At 33.4% G+C, this 17,625-nt stretch overlaps 1 protein-coding gene across 1 annotated transcript; it reads left to right on the top strand.

Moving 5' to 3' along the window:
* Window positions 1-4,439: 4,439 nt before the first annotated feature.
* LOC122591218 (CDPK-related kinase 3) lies at window positions 4,440-10,120 on the top strand. Its single transcript, XM_043763445.1, has 11 exons — window positions 4,440-5,270; window positions 6,308-6,438; window positions 6,581-6,622; window positions 6,702-6,810; window positions 7,311-7,389; window positions 7,995-8,291; window positions 8,394-8,503; window positions 8,625-8,732; window positions 9,186-9,248; window positions 9,442-9,609; window positions 9,695-10,120. Exons 1-11 carry the CDS (start codon window positions 4,716-4,718, stop codon window positions 9,824-9,826), a joined length of 1,794 nt encoding a protein of 597 aa, XP_043619380.1. The 5' UTR covers window positions 4,440-4,715; the 3' UTR covers window positions 9,827-10,120.
* Window positions 10,121-17,625: the final 7,505 nt, after the last annotated feature.

The following is a 17,625-nucleotide window of genomic DNA, read 5'->3' as shown; positions in this document are numbered from 1 at the left end:
TATGCCGGTTCACGGAAGATGCGAGAGAGGGTAAATGGCATCAAGTAACTCAAGAAGGAAGCCTATGAAGTGATTCGGAGCTGAACGAAGACGCGAGAGGTGCAGCAGGAGCCACTAGCGCCGCTGGCCCAGTAAAGCCCAGAACCAGCGCCGCTGGTCAGTCCAATTCAGCAGCCGACTTTCACCTCTATATAAGTTGAACTAACCTTCAAACCCAAAAGAGAGAGCCGATTCAGCAACCCTAGCCGCCCAGCAACACCCCTAGGTCGATCTTGCAGATTTCCAGAAGGTTTTGGAGCCTCTAACGCCTTTCGATCTTCATCCTCGGTCTAGATCTAGCTTTTCTATTTCTCTTATTTTGTTTGAACTATGTCTTTCATATTTTCAGACTTTGTTATTCCATTAATAATGTTAGGCTAAGGGCTGAATACTTGTTTGGAATCGATGTGATCGTGTAGACGTTTACTATTTTATTGTGTTTGTTAGTTTACTGTTGGAGTGTGATTTTTACTGTTCATCGTAGATCCATGTTTATTAGTAGTTCATGTTGCTATTGGTTTTATATCTGGACATGTTGATTTAATTCTGATGATTGTCTATGGTCATACACTAGGATTAACATGCCGGGACATAAAACAACTAGTTGGTCTTTAACTAGGAATAAAAAGTGATTCACTTGTAACCGAGGATCCAAAACCATAGTAACTAGGGTGAATTGAACATGATGCTTAACAATACCAGACGCGATCCTTTGACTTAACGAGCATTGTAGTCACTAGAGGAAATTATATCTGGTCATGGCTTAAGAGCCGGGTAACTAAAAGATGAACTAATAACACAAACTTTAGGTCACTTAATGCTTAAACAATGAATCTAGCGAGAATTTGTTTATATAGTAGTGTAAGTCTAGGGACAACACTAGTAACTTAGGGAAGGTGAATCTAACGAGAATCCGAGCCGTCATAAAGTTTCCAACAGTCTAACAAACCAGTAGAATAAGTATCTGGTCGTACCATGAGATCTGAGATGTCCAAACAAATATTTTAATTTAATTACTGTAATTTGCTTTTCTTTCTTATTTTCAGATTAAGCCTCTCACTACTAGCGGTGTGGCTTAGATTCACTTTTCAGTCGTTAATTAGTTAAAATAGGAAATCGTGACAAACCCCCAACCATTAGAATTACACATAGGCTTAGATTAGGTAGCGCAACGCGTCCCTGCGAACGATCCTGTAGCTTATCACTAGACTATACTATATCAACCGGGTTCGTTGCCCGTAAGTGTGGTTTTGTTTAAGTTAGTTACTTGTACAATATTATAAATTTAAAGACCCGTAAAATAAACGCATATCAGCCTCCCTTCTCCATTCAGCTCTATTTGCTCTCTTTACACTTCCATCATTATGTATTTCACTCATTAACAAGATTTATGATACTGCTTCCATCATAAATCCTATTTCCATTTTTAAATTCACAATAGCTTCAGTTAAATATTTAATTTAAAACTAATCCATATATACAAATTTCAATTTAACCACAAGATGGACTTTAATAGATACATAATACAAAAATGCAGGTTTAACAAAACAATACAAACGAACAGTTTGAAAGAAATAACATTATGACAACCATGGCTGCTCTAGTATCAATTGTTCTACCATTAGACAAAAGTATTCATTTCACCAACTATGACGGAAACCTGCAAGAAATTTAGCGTATTAGCGACCCATGAAACACAAAAATCTATTATCCAAAACAGAGATTGTGGCTAACCTCTTGCAAACTAGGTCTCATACCTGATTTTGACAACTTATATAGTTACAAGATCTCTACATTCTTTAGAGCGATAAAAGATCTTGTGAGACCATTGTCTGGGTACTTGTGACAGGTTATCAAAAGGATGATTGTGTTCATCAGAAACTTTATCTATAACCCACTTTCCTTGCTTAGACAAAGTAACTTGCATCATATCTTTACATCCTGTACGCTTAATACACCGGGGTTTCACATCGTTTTTCCCCTGAGCATCTTTCCTCTTAGCTTCTTTCTGACCCTCCTTGTTACACACAAATACATATATTTCTTTTGTTCTCGTGTGCCTATTCGTGTAATGCCTTCAAATACCAAAACCTCTAGAATGACCATGTTCATTATAAAAGTTATACGCCTCGTTTGCCTCATCAAAAGTTTTTCCAATTATAGAACACTCGAAAGTCTGACTGGAAACATTCGGTGACCCATTAAATATATATTTATTAGTGCAAGGTACCCTCGAAAATACCGGTCGGTGATGTTAGTATTGTCACTGCTATATAGTCCGCTCTTCCCTTTCCATTTCATCGACTTTAAATGTTGCATATTTGTCCAAGTTAAATTGAACATATATATGTACCACGCCATTACGCACCTAATGGCAAGTGGCCCTGTATCTTCAATTTGCACACCTAACACGGCCCTAAGCTAGCTTGATGGGTCTTGCCCCTCTTCTTCCCTTCATCGGTTAACATAAGAGCCCCAAACCGAAGAGGCCGGTGACAAGCCCGCATGTCACCAACCCATAGATAACCAATGAGGCTGTTGAGAACTTTCTAACCCATTTTGTAAAGATACTCATTGACGCAACCATATTAAGGTCCATGATTGTCTGGACCACGTACCTAGCTAGTTGTTTTGGTTGCAACAAATGTGCGCATGTATAAAAAGTCTTATGTAACTTAAATCTTTTCCAATATAATTATAAGTAATTAATGACAAACATGTCTAATTAGTATCTAGGCTTAAAAATACTCTCAAGTCATTTGATGATTAACATGTGTTGCATACATTTTCTTTCTAGTCATGTTTATCTTTGATTTTGTCATATGTTTGTACTTTTATTCTTGGGTCTCATGTCAAATTTTTAGACATCTATCCCTATTCCATGTATTTCAGTACCTTGTGTAATAACCACAAAGTAGTCCCTTTAAACAAAAATTGTAAGTGACTTTACGATAGAAGGTAAAAGTAAAAAATCCTAGTAAATGTTGATGATGGTTTATAGAGATAGAGATCGATATAATTAATTGCATTAGGGAACCTAAATTAAAATGTTGGTGACCCCTGTTGGTTCAAACGTACTAGTCCATCTATTCAAATGATGATGACTACTTGAGTTTCAACTTTCATGTACATAACCTAGATGAATATGGCTTCACAAATCAAAGAGTGATTTATTGTGGTAATGCGATCATGCGAAGTACTGTGTACCTATCTCATTTCACTATTTCAATTAGTATAAATCAAAATCACACGAATTGTTATTGAGCCTTTTTCTTATAGTAATCGTTCTTTTCAAAGATTAGTTATATATACGGACAAAAAATCGGAAAATGAGCAAGTACATTCTATGTTCTTATTTGGGGATAAATATAACACTTTGATCATTTGACATAATGATGATTTTGATTATAAAAAAAAAAAGCTGACAAGAACGATTTTGTAGCTAATTTTTAAAAAGAATAATATAAGAAAAAAATGAAATAGAAACATGCATGATTTGTGTAATTTATTAGTTTTCAAAGTTGTCTTATAAATGAGTAGTGGTTTTAACTGATATCTCTTATAATTTTAATATGGAAAATAATAAATCCGATTAGTTTAAAAATACTCTTAAAACTTTAAAAAGATGATATGGGTTATCCACTAATTCTCTTTCTTAATCTTGTCCCTGATTTTTTCACATGTCTATCATCCAATAATTAAGAGAATTTTTAGGCTATTTTGTTAAGAGGAGTTTAATCATTTCTTTTTTAATATATTTTAAATTCTTATGATAATAAATTACAACAAGAACAAAAGAAAGGGTTTGATTTTTTATATTCTATTATTAACATCAACATGAAAATTTCATTAAAAACTAGCAAGAACTTAATAGAAAGGGAAATACTTCATACATACCAAATAAAATGCAAACTGAAGATCACCAACACAGAAAAACAATTCCTAACGAAACAACATGACTTGAACTTTTTAACAACTAATTAACGGAGAATCTTCCATGAATCCCATCAAAAGATTTTAACTAGTAACTAAAATATATACACCACAACGAGTGCACTCATGAATGTAGAAATAAAGGGACGCAAATATCATGGGGTCAAAACATAAACTCAAAATTGAAGAGTTTACTTTAATTTTATTTAATAATTTAATTTAATTACTTGTATTAGTTTAATTACAAATTGACATATTGACAGTGAATATACTTATTATATATTTATTTAAGTAACGAAGAATGGCAAGGAAGGACAGAAGCACAATAATACTTCATAACTCATAAGTCATAACTAGTTTTTAAATAATAAAGACAAAACCCAACTACTCATAAACCAAACAGAAATCAAAATTTTATTTTTTTCTTTCTTTTTTGTTTTAATTTTTTTTTTTTCTTCATCAACAAAAGCAACAAACAACACCAAAACATCAAACACCCCAAATTTCATGTCTGTTTCCGTAATTTAGATATATATATATATATACAACACACGCACACACACACTTCTTTGTTCCCAGATCTTGTCAGTCTCTCACACACACAATATCTCTGTCACTACGTATTTTTATTTTTCTTGTTTTAATTCAAAAAAAAATTCTTTTGTTTTTTTTTAGATCCTTCTGTTTTTTGTTTTTTATTCAGCTGTCTTATATGTTTTGACTTTTAATCAAATTTTCCGATCATGGGCCAGTGTTACGGGAAAACAATTCCGACCACCGATAACGACGGTCCAACCACCATCACCACCACCGTGACCACCCAACAACCACATCCACAGTCGCCACTGCCAACATCAAATACTAGAAAATCAACACCAGCCCGATCTTCAAGCCCATGGTCCAGCCCATACCCACATGGGATAGCAGCTAGCCCATTACCCACCGGAGTCTCACCATCTCCGGCGAGATCATCCACCCCTGGCCGGAGATTCTTCAAAAGACCCTTTCCGCCGCCGTCCCCAGCTAAGCATATCAAGGCTTCACTTGCTAGACGGTTCGGGCACCCGAAACAGCCCCGAGAAGGCCCGATTCCGGAAGACGGAGCAGCCGCGATTGAACCGCAAGAATCTTTGCAATCACTTGATAAGAATTTTGGATATAATAAGAATTTTGGGGCGAAATATGAATTGGGTAAAGAAATTGGGAGAGGGCATTTTGGTCATACTTGTCACGCCAAGGGTAAAAAAGGCGAACTTAGAGATCATGCCTTGGCTGTTAAAATCATTTCTAAACTCAAGGTAATTTTTTTAATATGTTTTTTTACTACATTTTGTTTATCATTGTCATTTCTTGAACTAGAGATTGTAATAGTTGCAAGTAGTATAGGATATGTACAACTATACCCAATTCCGTTGATATACGGAGTATGAGGAGGTGAGATGTAGATAGACACGCCTCCTATCCAAGGGTAGATATATATATATATGTTTGATATATACGTACTAAAGAATGAAATAATACTTGTAAAGTAGTAATAGTAGAATATGTGTTTGCTTTGTTGAAATGAGGGTTGTTTTTTTGTGTATAATGGTATCAGACTATGAGTCATCATAACGCATTATGTTAATGTCCCCTTCTTGTTTTTCTTCAAGTGGTGTGCATATTCTATCTAGCTTTGGGACGAATGACATGACCTAGCACGTTTGAAAATTTATAAATCGCAAGTGATTTGATGTTTTGCTTGTAGATTTCAACTAGCTCAGTACGTAAAACTTATAAGATAGTAGCTAGTTTTGTTTTTCTTGCTGAAAAACAGGTACTTTTCATAATAGTACGAAATTACATACGCTCTTTTGTTAATGGCACCTGGGATTTGCTTAAATAATGCAGTCACCATTATATTCTAGACACATGGCATAATTGCAGAGATGTAAGCTTAAGAGTCATACAAGTACACCAAAATTCGTGATGTTGGCACGTTTACAAGTTTAGGAAATGAAGACCTTTCAGGTCATGCTTACGCGTATGGACTCTAGCGTACTTTTGGTTATAGTTAACATTGACTTATCGTTGAGAGTTTTGTTACTTGTTTGATTGGTTTCCCATATGGGAAGTTTGTTGACACTTCTATAGTTTTAATAGTAGCTATTAACATCTTGTAATCTAAATAAATGATACCCAATATATCGTTCGCAATTAAAGTGATTGCTTGAATTTACATAAAATATTCTATACTCATATATATGTTACCTTTTTGGCAAAATGTTACTTCTTTTGCATAATCTCAAGTAAAGTAGTGTTTTAATATAACAACTTAATTTTACTTTTTTTGCAGATGACCACTGCAATTTCAATTGAGGACGTGCGTAGAGAAGTTAAAATATTAAGAGCTCTTTCAGGTCATAAACATCTGATCCACTTTTATGACGCATGTGAAGATACAAACAATGTCTACATAGTTATGGAGTACGTGCCTCATTTTGGCTCTTTTTTCTGTTATTTTATGAATATGTCTACATACTATCTTTAAACCAGTAGTTCATATTTGCTCGTGAACTAAGTGAATTGCTCTTTGTTTAAGTTGTTTTTCGTCATATTAAATATACAGATTGTGTGAAGGTGGGGAATTGCTTGATCGGATATTGTCCAGGTAGAATTATATTCGAAATTCTGTTTTTTTTTGGTTATTCCAGTTGCTTCTTTTATAAACTTTGTTTCAAATATTGCAGAGGTGGACGATACACAGAGGCAGATGCGAAATCAATAATTGTTCAGATATTAAGTGTTGTTGCTTTTTGCCACCTTCAAGGTGTTGTCCATCGTGACCTAAAGCCTGAGGTTATTTTCTAAAACTCTAGAATCTTAGCTTGCATCAGTCTAGTAATGATTATATGTCAATTTCAAATCAATCATGTTTTAAAAGATCTGCAATACCCACACACTTCTAACTTCTTCGTTGTCCTTCCAGGTCATCTAACTATTTTTCGTGTAGTTAGGTCACTAAAAGATTGTTTTGTGTCTGTTTTGATACATTAAGTTTTTTACTAAGTAATTTTTGATATATAAACATTCACCATTATAGGTCAAGCTAATGCTATTATGTATAAATTTAACATGTAATTATAAAAATATGATTTTTGAAACCATCATTTTTCTTCAAAAAAGTCATCTTTTAGTGACCCAGACAAGACACAGAACCATCCTTTCATGTTTTAATTGGACAAAAAATAGCTGGATTATTTGGACGGGACAAATGAAAAAGTATGTGGGTATTGTAGGCAATTAACTCTATTAGTCATGTTTCATGTCATTGACCCTTTGTTATATATCTGTCTCAGAATTTCCTTTTCATGTCCAAAAGTGAAGATGCCAATATGAAGCTTATTGATTTTGGCCTTTCAGATTTCATCAGGCCAGGTAATGTTTAATTGTTCTTCATCGCTTCTTGCATTTTAGCAAATTCTTTCTCTAGTTTTTAATATTGAGCCCAAAACGTGCAATCTCATAGAACCTTATGTTATAAATTATAATGGCATCGCAATTTTTATCTGCTTCTGGAAGTTCACTTAACACATACATGAGCAACAATATTACCAGAGTACCAAAACAAACTCAAGCTTCTAGATACATAACAACTTTGTATTTCACAATCTAAGTTTAGGGAGAAGACGATGATTTTATTCCCACACATTTTTTAACATAGAAATTATAAACAACATATTCAGGGTATATAAAAAAGGTGTCTGTTTTGGACTTAAGAAAAGTTCTTAATTTATTTAGTCAGAATGATATGTTTGTTTTTTGACTTATTCTGTAAAAAGTCACAGATGTTCTAGATGAGTACAAAAACAACCAGGGCTACTTGGCATTGTTGTTCCACCTTTAAGTTGATCTTCTTTTGTCTTATCTCTTTAAGTCTTAAGGAGACTGTGAATACATACATCCACATTCACTGTCCCAAGTTATGCAAGTTGATGAATGATAAGTTTATGTGTGTATGTGCGTTTTTTTGTATATTGCAGAAGAAAGGCTTAATGATATAGTTGGAAGTGCATATTATGTTGCACCAGAAGTTCTACATAGATCATATAGCCTGGAAGCTGATATATGGAGTATTGGTGTTATCTCATATATATTATTATGTGGGAGCAGACCATTCTGGGCAAGAACGGAATCTGGGATATTTCGTGCAGTACTTAGAGCAGACCCAAATTTTGATGATATACCTTGGCCTTCTGTATCACCAGAAGCCAAAGACTTTGTGAAAAGGCTCTTGAATAAAGACTATAGAAAGAGAATGAGTGCAGCACAAGCTCTCAGTAAGTTGACCATTTTGACCATACATTTGGTATATTTTCAAATTTTGATTTAATAGGAAATGAGCGAAAGTGAAAACTAACGCATGGCCTGTGTGATTACAGCTCATCCATGGTTGTCTAGTGAAAGCCATCCAATTCCTTTAGATATATTGATCTATAAATTGGTAAAATCGTATCTGCATGCTTCTCCGTTCAAACGTGCTGCACTCAAGGTATTTCTCTACACCTTTTTTTTTTCGTATGCACATTATCACTTGTGATTGATTGATTGTTTGAGAATAGTAAAAACACGAACATCCAGATGTAACGTGTTTGTTTGTGCAATAATTGCAGGCACTTTCAAAAGCTCTGACAGAGAATGAATTGGTTTATCTTAGAGCTCAATTTATGCTTTTGGAACCAAATAAGGATGGACGTGTATCTCTTGACAATTTTAGAATGGTAAACTAGTGCTGCTGTTTCTTTTATTTCCGTTTCTTTATTTTTTTTCTCCTTAGACCATATGGTATGATGTGGGAAAATGTGGGAGTCAGGTGAAAAGCACATGCGAGACGGTTACCACCCTGGTGAATGAATGAGGATTTGAGTGAATGAAAGGGTGATGAGTCTCATGAGGAAGAAAGGAGGTGGGTGGGGGGCTGGTTTTGTATCATATATCTATTTTTAGTGATGGTGGGTGTGTGATCGTTAGAAATAAAAAGTACGAGGTTAAGTGAGGGATGTGTGATGCTAGTGTGCCCGTGTGATGGTGCGTGATGGGTGCTACCATACTGAATGCTCTTTAGTCTCGAGAAATGATATGCATACAATGTTTTTACCAACAAAGTCATTTTTCCGTTTAAGTTGCTGTTATGTAAGCAGATGCTAATCTTAGTCTTCTATGACCATTTCTAGGCTCTCTTGCGTAATGCTACAGATGCAATGAAGGAATCTAGAGTGCCTGATATTTTAAATGCGGTAAGTCACCAACATTTCTTTAGTGTCATGGTCCTTATGAATATCATATCATGTGTAGCTTATTGAGGTTTCATGTTATCTACGTTTTACAAGTCTAGTTTGTTTTAACCTGTTAATATGCATAGTTACATAAGAGATCTCTTACTTTAATACACAATCAAAAACTGATACGTGATTGTGTTGCATGTTGTAGATGGCGCCACTATCTTACAGGAAAATGGATTTTGAAGAGTTCTGTGCAGCAGCCATCAGCACATATCAATTGGAAGCGCTGGAGACGTGGGAGCAAATTGCATCAACAGCATTTGACTTCTTTGAACAGGAGGGTAACCGCAGTGTGTCTGTTGAGGAACTTGCTCGGGTAATGAGCCTTTTTATATACGACAATCTTTCTGTTTTCCTATTGTACTTGTGATGATACTAATACAGTTTGTCAATCGATATAGGAACTGAACGTGGGACCTACTGCACATTCGATTCTGAAGGACTGGATAAGAGGCGACGGTAAACTGAGTTTGCTTGGTTATACGAAATTTTTGCATGGAGTCACCCTTCGCAGCTCCAACACAAGACATTAATTAACCAGTATTAGATCTATTTTTATCTTTATATATTAAAGAAAAATGAAATGAAGTTAATTCTTGGTTTTTTCTTTTAGCATATTTTGTGATTGATGGGGGGAAGGAACTTGTGTAGAAATGAATATAGTAGAGACAAAAGCACAAGTGACAAGTTCAAAGGGGTTCTTTTTTCTTTTCTTTTTTTTTTTCCTTTCTTTTTAATTTAGGCGTGAGAAGAGATTTTTTGATGATGATTTTTCTGCCTCCCTCCCTCCCAAAGACGGTTTGAAGTGGTAAACAATCTTTTGACCATTTATCGACCTCACGATTTCTGAATGTAGCAAGATTGGTTGCATAGTTTTGTATATTTATATTTCACAATGTTGTTAAATCAACTTGAGTCTTGGACTCTTGGGGGTCGTTGGTCGTTTACCTTCTTCCATATCTATTAGATGAGAGTTGATCTACTTTGGTTAGCAAAAAAAGATTAGGGATTGTCAAAACTAGCATGTCGAAGTTTATGGATGTAAAATGACATAAGAAAAATAAATTTATTAACTATTGAAAATGGAGTATACTATTATCTAGAAGGTATTTAAGTTAAAGCTACGTCTCCAAACTTGAAGCAGCTCATTGTTTGAGAGCATAAGTTATAATTTTTCTATTAGCGGAATGAAACTTATGAGTTTGGGCTTAGATAATAAACTTGCTTTGGTAAAATATAAATCTGTAGTTAGATAACATTTAACAAATTCGTAGGTATGCTTGGTGTAAAAGAGCTTACTAATCAAGTAGTCAGTGAGTGGGTCTGCAATGATAAGTTGATAACATAGAACTTGTATAAATACTTCAAATAGCTAAATATTGTGAGAGTATTTATTTTGAAAGAAGCTAGAAAAGACATAGATAAAAAGAAAGTGGGCTCGTAAATGCGCAAAACCCACGACTTTCATGGATCTTAATGATGTCATACTTTCATATTTAAACCCAAAACCAAAACCAAAACCCACCAAGTCTTGCACTCTTCACTCTTGCCTATCATTTTAGAAGAGTTTTGTGACCAGATAAATAAAATAATTACTTTCAAATATAAAATAGTCACAATTAGTTTATTTAAAATTTTAATCTTTGTGACCATGTAGAATTTGAAACCACCTCCATCGTGGTGTGTTAATTAGCATTTTGGGAAATTTACAAAAAGGTCATAGGTGCAATTTTCGTTAAATACAACCTTTGAAGGTTGTTAGCAAAAAGGCTAGGAAATGATCACGAGATACTTTTTTTTTTAACAGTAGTGGTGATTGGACTCAGAGGTATTCATCGTCCAGTATAGATCGACCACGTCACCAGCACTGTCAAACCGAGGGCATGACTGGCGGTGGAAGTCCCACTAGCATTCTTGAAAAAACTAGCTAAATGCTAGGAAAAAAAAACCCCATGTCCCACTACTGGTAGAGATACTCTAATTATGTTGCATACATGGAAGCTATGTTGTTAATACTCAAATATCAGTTATAACGATCGAGGAGCGATATATGATATACCGGTTATAGCGGTGGTATAACGGTGATTATAATATTATGCAATATATCTAAATTCCAAAATAATTAATGCTTAATACTTAATTACTAAAATTAAAAGTGAAGCTTAAAAGTATTTGAAACAGGATAGAGAAATGGAGACAGAAAAACTAATGGATCGCTTGAGAAGTGAAGACAGAGGAGAACCCCCCCCCCCCCCCCTCTGATCGATCCCTTGATTGGAAAATTAGGGCTGGACTTTTTTCAAAAACTTTATGTTAAGGCTGGAAATTTGAGCTTTTAATTATTTAGGATTGGACTATTAAGTATTTATTAATTTTTGGACAGTAAAAAAAGAAAAAAAACTTATATTAACACTATTAAGACCGATATTTAAAAAACTCAATATCGGTAAATATCACCGTTAGTATCGGAACCGTTATTTTGACTGGTATTTTAGGGAAGTACTGATAACTTTTATTCCTCCGGTATCTACAATATAGCATAGAAGTAAGAAAGATTCACTTTTCGCAAGTAACCTGGATATATTACATTTGGGATTTGCTAATTGTCAGCTCTAAGTGCACTAGTATGTAAATGTTTTCTAAAAAAGGAAGAATTTATGTTTATGAATTATGATGGTAGTTTTAAAATGATAAATCATCTGAATTTTACTTTTTAGGTCGGGGGTTCGACCCTTGCCGGCAATATCACTTCCCAATATATATAATATTCCAAATGGTTTAGCCTAGTTAGAGTTTTTTTTTTCTTGGAATATTTATCTAGTATGGATTTAATGGGGTTTTTCGTAACACTGATTACCCACATTGGCTAGGCTCTCACCACGTTATGGCGGGATGCGTTGACTCAATCGAAAACTACGTTATTACAAAAGAAAGTATTATATTGACTACTTTGAGTCCATTTTCCGGATACAATTTGATAAAATTAAACCAATTCTTATTGGCAGAACATTTTTTTTTATAAAAATATTTGATGTGACTAAAAAATAAACTTAATAATGTACCTATAGGCCTGATAAAATAATAAGGAATGTTAGACGCATGACAAAATTATACTCCTAGTAATATAAGAATTAATAAAATATGTAAACCACAGTTTAATATGTAAACGTTAACAGGTTTTTTATTTTTGATATCAAAGACTTAGTTGACATTCATGAAAACCTAGGACTCACTCTAACAAAAGGTACTAAAAGGAATCGTTATTATGGCATGTTGGAGTATATAAAAAGCAAAAAACAAATAGAGATTCTCAAATGAGAAGGTTAACGTGGATGGGATCACTCTAACAAATCAAGGCAATCAGGCAATTGGATTTTTAAGGTTCAAAAGTAGAACGAAAAATAAAACGATTACCATGGAAGGATTGGTGTAGATTTAAATTGTGTTAAAATGTAATTTATACTTGTATGAGTGTATATATGTCTGTCTAGTTTGGGGGTGTGAATATGAATAAAGTTTACTTAAAAAAAAAGAGTATATAGAGTGCCAGTTAATTCTTTCATATATAGATGGATTCACATGAGTTAACCAATGAAAGCTTAGATTGGAAGATCCCATGTTCAAGTCTAAGGTTGCACAAGATTATACTATTAATCTGTTTGTCATTCTTTCGGCAGATTAGTAGGTTTTCTCGGAGTGTTGAGTTAAGAAAGCTCGAGGTTCCGTTTATTGGGCTAGGCTAATTATGTAGCATCGAAATGGATACGGCAAAGGGGTACGAGTATGGGAACGACAAAACAAAAAATTTAGGTTACAGATACGGCAAATATACGGCAATAAAAAAATAAAAAAAATAAAAATATTGATTTTATATAGAGAGAGACTTGAAACTTGAGAAATTATGTATGATTATATATATAATTTTATAATATATGATTGATAGTGACCGGTGATCACGGATTAAATTTTTGGTAATCAATTTTGAAATATAAAAAGCTTGATGGTGATCTCAATTATATAATGTAGTTGGTTTGTGTTTCGGGGTATGCATAGTCGTAATATGGCAATCGTTTTTGGAATTAAAAAAGGTAATTGAAACTCTAAGATTAATTAGATATGGTATGGAAGCTTCACGGAAACGTTTCAATATATATGGAAATTTCAAGAAAACGTTTCGTACGTGTTTCGTACGAGTTTCCGTTCCCATTGAGTTTTTGAAACGGATACACCTACTTGTTTGGAATTTCGATGCATCATAAGTTAATATCATAAGTTCAATAACATTCCTTTGAAAGTAGTTATCTGTGAATGGCTAAAAGCTTAAAATATCTAGCTAGTACCGTTATTAAGATAAAGAAGGTACGATTTTTAATCATAGGCTTAATGTATTTAATTAGTTAGCAAAACCCTGAAAATAATATAAATAATAATCTACGAACCACCCAAACGTGTCAATAAAAATTAAAAACATCATACTTTTATTCAGATGTATTATTATATTTGGATTGGAAATGGGAATGTAATGGTGATGACAAGTCAAGAATGTGGAGGTGGCAAGTGGCAACCACAGAATGGGTAGCAATTCTTTTCTGTAAAACCATACACGTCTCCTCCTCCACCATTTTTTTAATTACTAAATTCAATATTTAATTTACTATAGTTAATTACATCATCTTTTAATAATCATAAAATTAAAGTAGTAGTATAGTATCATCATTATAATAAGTTAATAACAATAACAACGTAACTTCTCCTTAACAACGTAACTACGTACATTTACTACTGTACTAATATACTTCAATTAATAAATCAGTGTACATATTTTCACCAACCCACAAAGAAATTGACTATGTTTTTCAAGCCTATTGATAATATAGTTGTCGATTCGTAACTTTTGACTCGACTCGAAAAGATGATTATATGACTCATGACTCAGAACGTGACTCGCCACGTAAGAGTCATGACATTTTTAAATAGGGAAATGATATAATCCTACAACACAATTTGACTATCTACAACAATAACTGCATTATACAGTTATACCCTGTGCAATAAAGTTTGTATCTTTGTCGTAGATGCAAAATTATGTTGTAAGAATATCACTCTCTTTTTAAATACTACATAATATGGTATAATTATATACATTTGACATTTTGATAAGCAAAATATAAATTCATTATTATAATATATTACATATTCAATAGTTTTGAGTCGTAAACTTACAATTTATCTCTAAATTCATAATAAAATGATCAAAACTACATAGAATATGTAGCAAAATAAAAATAATACGATATATATATATATATACATAGTATAAAACTGCGATACTTATAGGTTTGCGACTCGTGACTCGGTTCAAGTTTACACAGCGATCGACTTGTAAGAGTTAAGACAAAAACGAGTCACCTAACGAGTCGACTCGTTTTTTATATAAATAGACTCGACTCGTAAGATTCGACTTGTGACTCGTAAGAGTTTAACAACTATATGATTGTTATTAATTCGGTTCGTAGTATTCAGGATAGAAAGTTCATTGGTTCATACACGTTGATGTTGTTAAGCCGGTAATAGTTGTTTAAAAAATATAACGGAAGATCACATGAGTCCGTCTTAACAATTTAATCATGTTTGATTTAGGTTTAAGTTACTTCATTACATTTTAATTCATCTATCACTTGTCTAGTTGTCTATATTAATTCACTTTGTTGTCTAATGAGCTGTATTTATTTGGGTATAAAACATACAAGGGTACCCGCACAATGCGACGACGGTGGCGATAACGGGCGGTGATGGTAATGATGTGATTATTAATCTAAAATTAATTGATGTAAACGGTAGTGTAGTTATTTTATGCTTAAGAGATGTATTTCTTGTAAATAATTTTATTAAAAGTATCATAAAGATATTATATGGAAATATTTAAATTAATGAATGGAAGAGATAGATAGTTTGGATAAATATGGTTGGAAAATATTTTAGGATATATTAGATAGATTTAGTGTGAGTTAGAAATATGTTAAAAATTAAGGGTATTTTAGATATTTTAAATGTAGAGAATTGAAAAGAAAAAAAAATAGTTTATTTTATAATAGAGTATAGATTTTCACTTATATAAATCGAAGAGAAAAACAAATTAAATATGCTGTTAGCAAATCCCATACATAAATTTGATCACTTGATAATTACGAAAGACAAAAGAAAATTTGAAAGAAAAAAAAGAGAGCTAGATGCTGCTAGCATCAGAATAGTCAAGCATTAGAAGTGTTATATTTTTAATTTTCAAAGTCTAATATTTACAACTTTGACATAAAAGTTATATGAATTAATATATTGTATTTTATCCGTGTCTTTTAATGGTATAAATTTTATCAAGTTTTATATAACACAAAAAATTATATATAAGGTCAAAATTTAAAAATAAAAACTTTGAAATTCAAAATAGGGCACTTCTAATGGGACGAAAAGAGTAATTCTCAAAAGCGAAAATATTTGTAATGATGAAACTCTTATATATATTTATTTTTTTTAAACGCATTATATACTTTGACATAGAATGCTTTACACATTTAAAAGTAAATTAAAATGATCTTATTATTATTATTCTACTAGTTTAATATAAAAGATGGAGGTGTTGGTACTTAATAAATATAATAAACAAGCGCATTAAGTTAAAAGGAATGAAAAAGAGAGATGCTCCAATCAGATTGTAACATGCTTCACTACTGCCATATATTTTATATATTTTACTTTGCTCTTTGGTTTGCTTGCCATTTTCTCATTGGAGATCCTTTTTATTGTTAGTTAATTATTAAGAAACCTCGCCATTACATTTACATATTCCCCATGAATAATTAGTAAGGCCGTCCTTATAAGGAACCACGTCTAACCCACGTCTAACACTATTTATCAGTTTCTTTCTCCTCTAGACACATCAAGACACATCCCTACTTATAACCCCTACTTCTAACCCACTTCTAACACTATTCATCCATTATTATATTATTTTATTTTCATTTTTCACAAAACTAAACAAACACATTTTATTAAAATTAAAATACATTACATTACTTAAAAATAAAAGATACTACAATACTAAAAAAGACAGTACATCATTGTCAGTCAACTAAGTAGGGCCTGAGGCCCCCTGTGAATCCGTAAATCTGAGGAGATACTGGAAAAAAAAACATGAAAAACTAAAAAACAATATGATTACTCTTCATCGTCGTCGTCGTCTTTGATTGACATTTTTCCTATTCCACGGTGAGCCGTTTCATTGGCCCACCACTTGTCGTGTTCTGGGCATTTCACTTCCCACGTTGATTTGCCTTCTCCGCAGTTGTCGTGATACGATTCTGCCCAAGTGCATTGGTCGGTCAACGTGTGACCGGCCTTAAAAACATGATTGATCGCCCTCTTCACCCTTTTACTTTCATCCTGCAGATAATAAGAATATGTCTTTTCGTATTTCGAGACCGTACGACCTGGTGCTTCTATTTCCTGAACGTGTTGGTCGCATAGGTGTCTCTTCTTCCGTAGGTAAAGCAGTTCCCCAGACAGTTCATTTTGAAGGAGGGTGTCCTCTTTGATGTCGGCCATGATACGTGTTTTCATCTCATCTTCGGTGAGACGAGGTCGGTAAACATTCTTATTTGATGATGATGATGAAGCCATTTGGTTAGTGATTTAGCAAATGAATCACAAGTGGAACGGTGATGAAACTGGTTAGGGCTCTGGGTAGCTATTTATAGATTGAAAATGTAGGTAGCCATTTCAGGGACTGTAAATGTAAATTTTTTGAATTTTTGGCCGTTTGAGGGACTGTAATTGTAAATATTTTTAAGTGAACGTTGGAGGGACTGTAAATGTAAATATTTTGAATTTTGAACGTTGGAGGAGCGTCTTTGACTTCAGCTATAAATACAGTCTCCTTACCAGATATTTCATTTCAAAACTCACACTTTACTTCATCTGCAATGGCTTTTTCATCAAGTGCCCCTAACCGAAAACCACCAATGACTGTCGATCAAGTGAATGACAGTATCATGGCTGATATCCTCGACCACCAAATGTGCAAAGACAATCTTGTTGAAATTGGTCTAAAACTTCAAGTGAAAAAGAAATGGTGTGAAGAACAAATCAAGTATATACAAACAGGGCATTGCACTGAGCTTGAGTGTCAATACTTTACTTATTTGCAGGGGAAGTTTGACAAGATTAAAGAAACTGTGGAAGAAATTGCTTGTGCGGTCATCACTTTACGCATCTGAAATCGAATGCGTCAATACTTTACTTATTTACGATTCTCTCCTTCATCGCGTCTGAAATCGAA

The sequence above is a fragment of the Erigeron canadensis genome, chromosome 3, assembly GCF_010389155.1.
Source record: "Erigeron canadensis isolate Cc75 chromosome 3, C_canadensis_v1, whole genome shotgun sequence".
NCBI classification, from domain to species: Eukaryota; Viridiplantae; Streptophyta; class Magnoliopsida; order Asterales; family Asteraceae; genus Erigeron; species Erigeron canadensis.
Note: the sequence above shows the minus strand (reverse complement) of the source record. Positions and strands in the feature narration are given on the sequence as shown.

Coding starts and splice junctions, on each gene's coding strand:
- LOC122591218 (XM_043763445.1), top strand. CDS start 4,716: ATGGGCCAGTGTTACGGGAAAACAATTCCGACCACCGATAACGACGGT. Junction 6,623..6,701: donor CTTGATCGGATATTGTCCAG/GTAGAATTATAT, acceptor CAAATATTGCAG/AGGTGGACGATACACAGAGG. Junction 8,733..9,185: donor CTCTTGACAATTTTAGAATG/GTAAACTAGTGC, acceptor GACCATTTCTAG/GCTCTCTTGCGTAATGCTAC.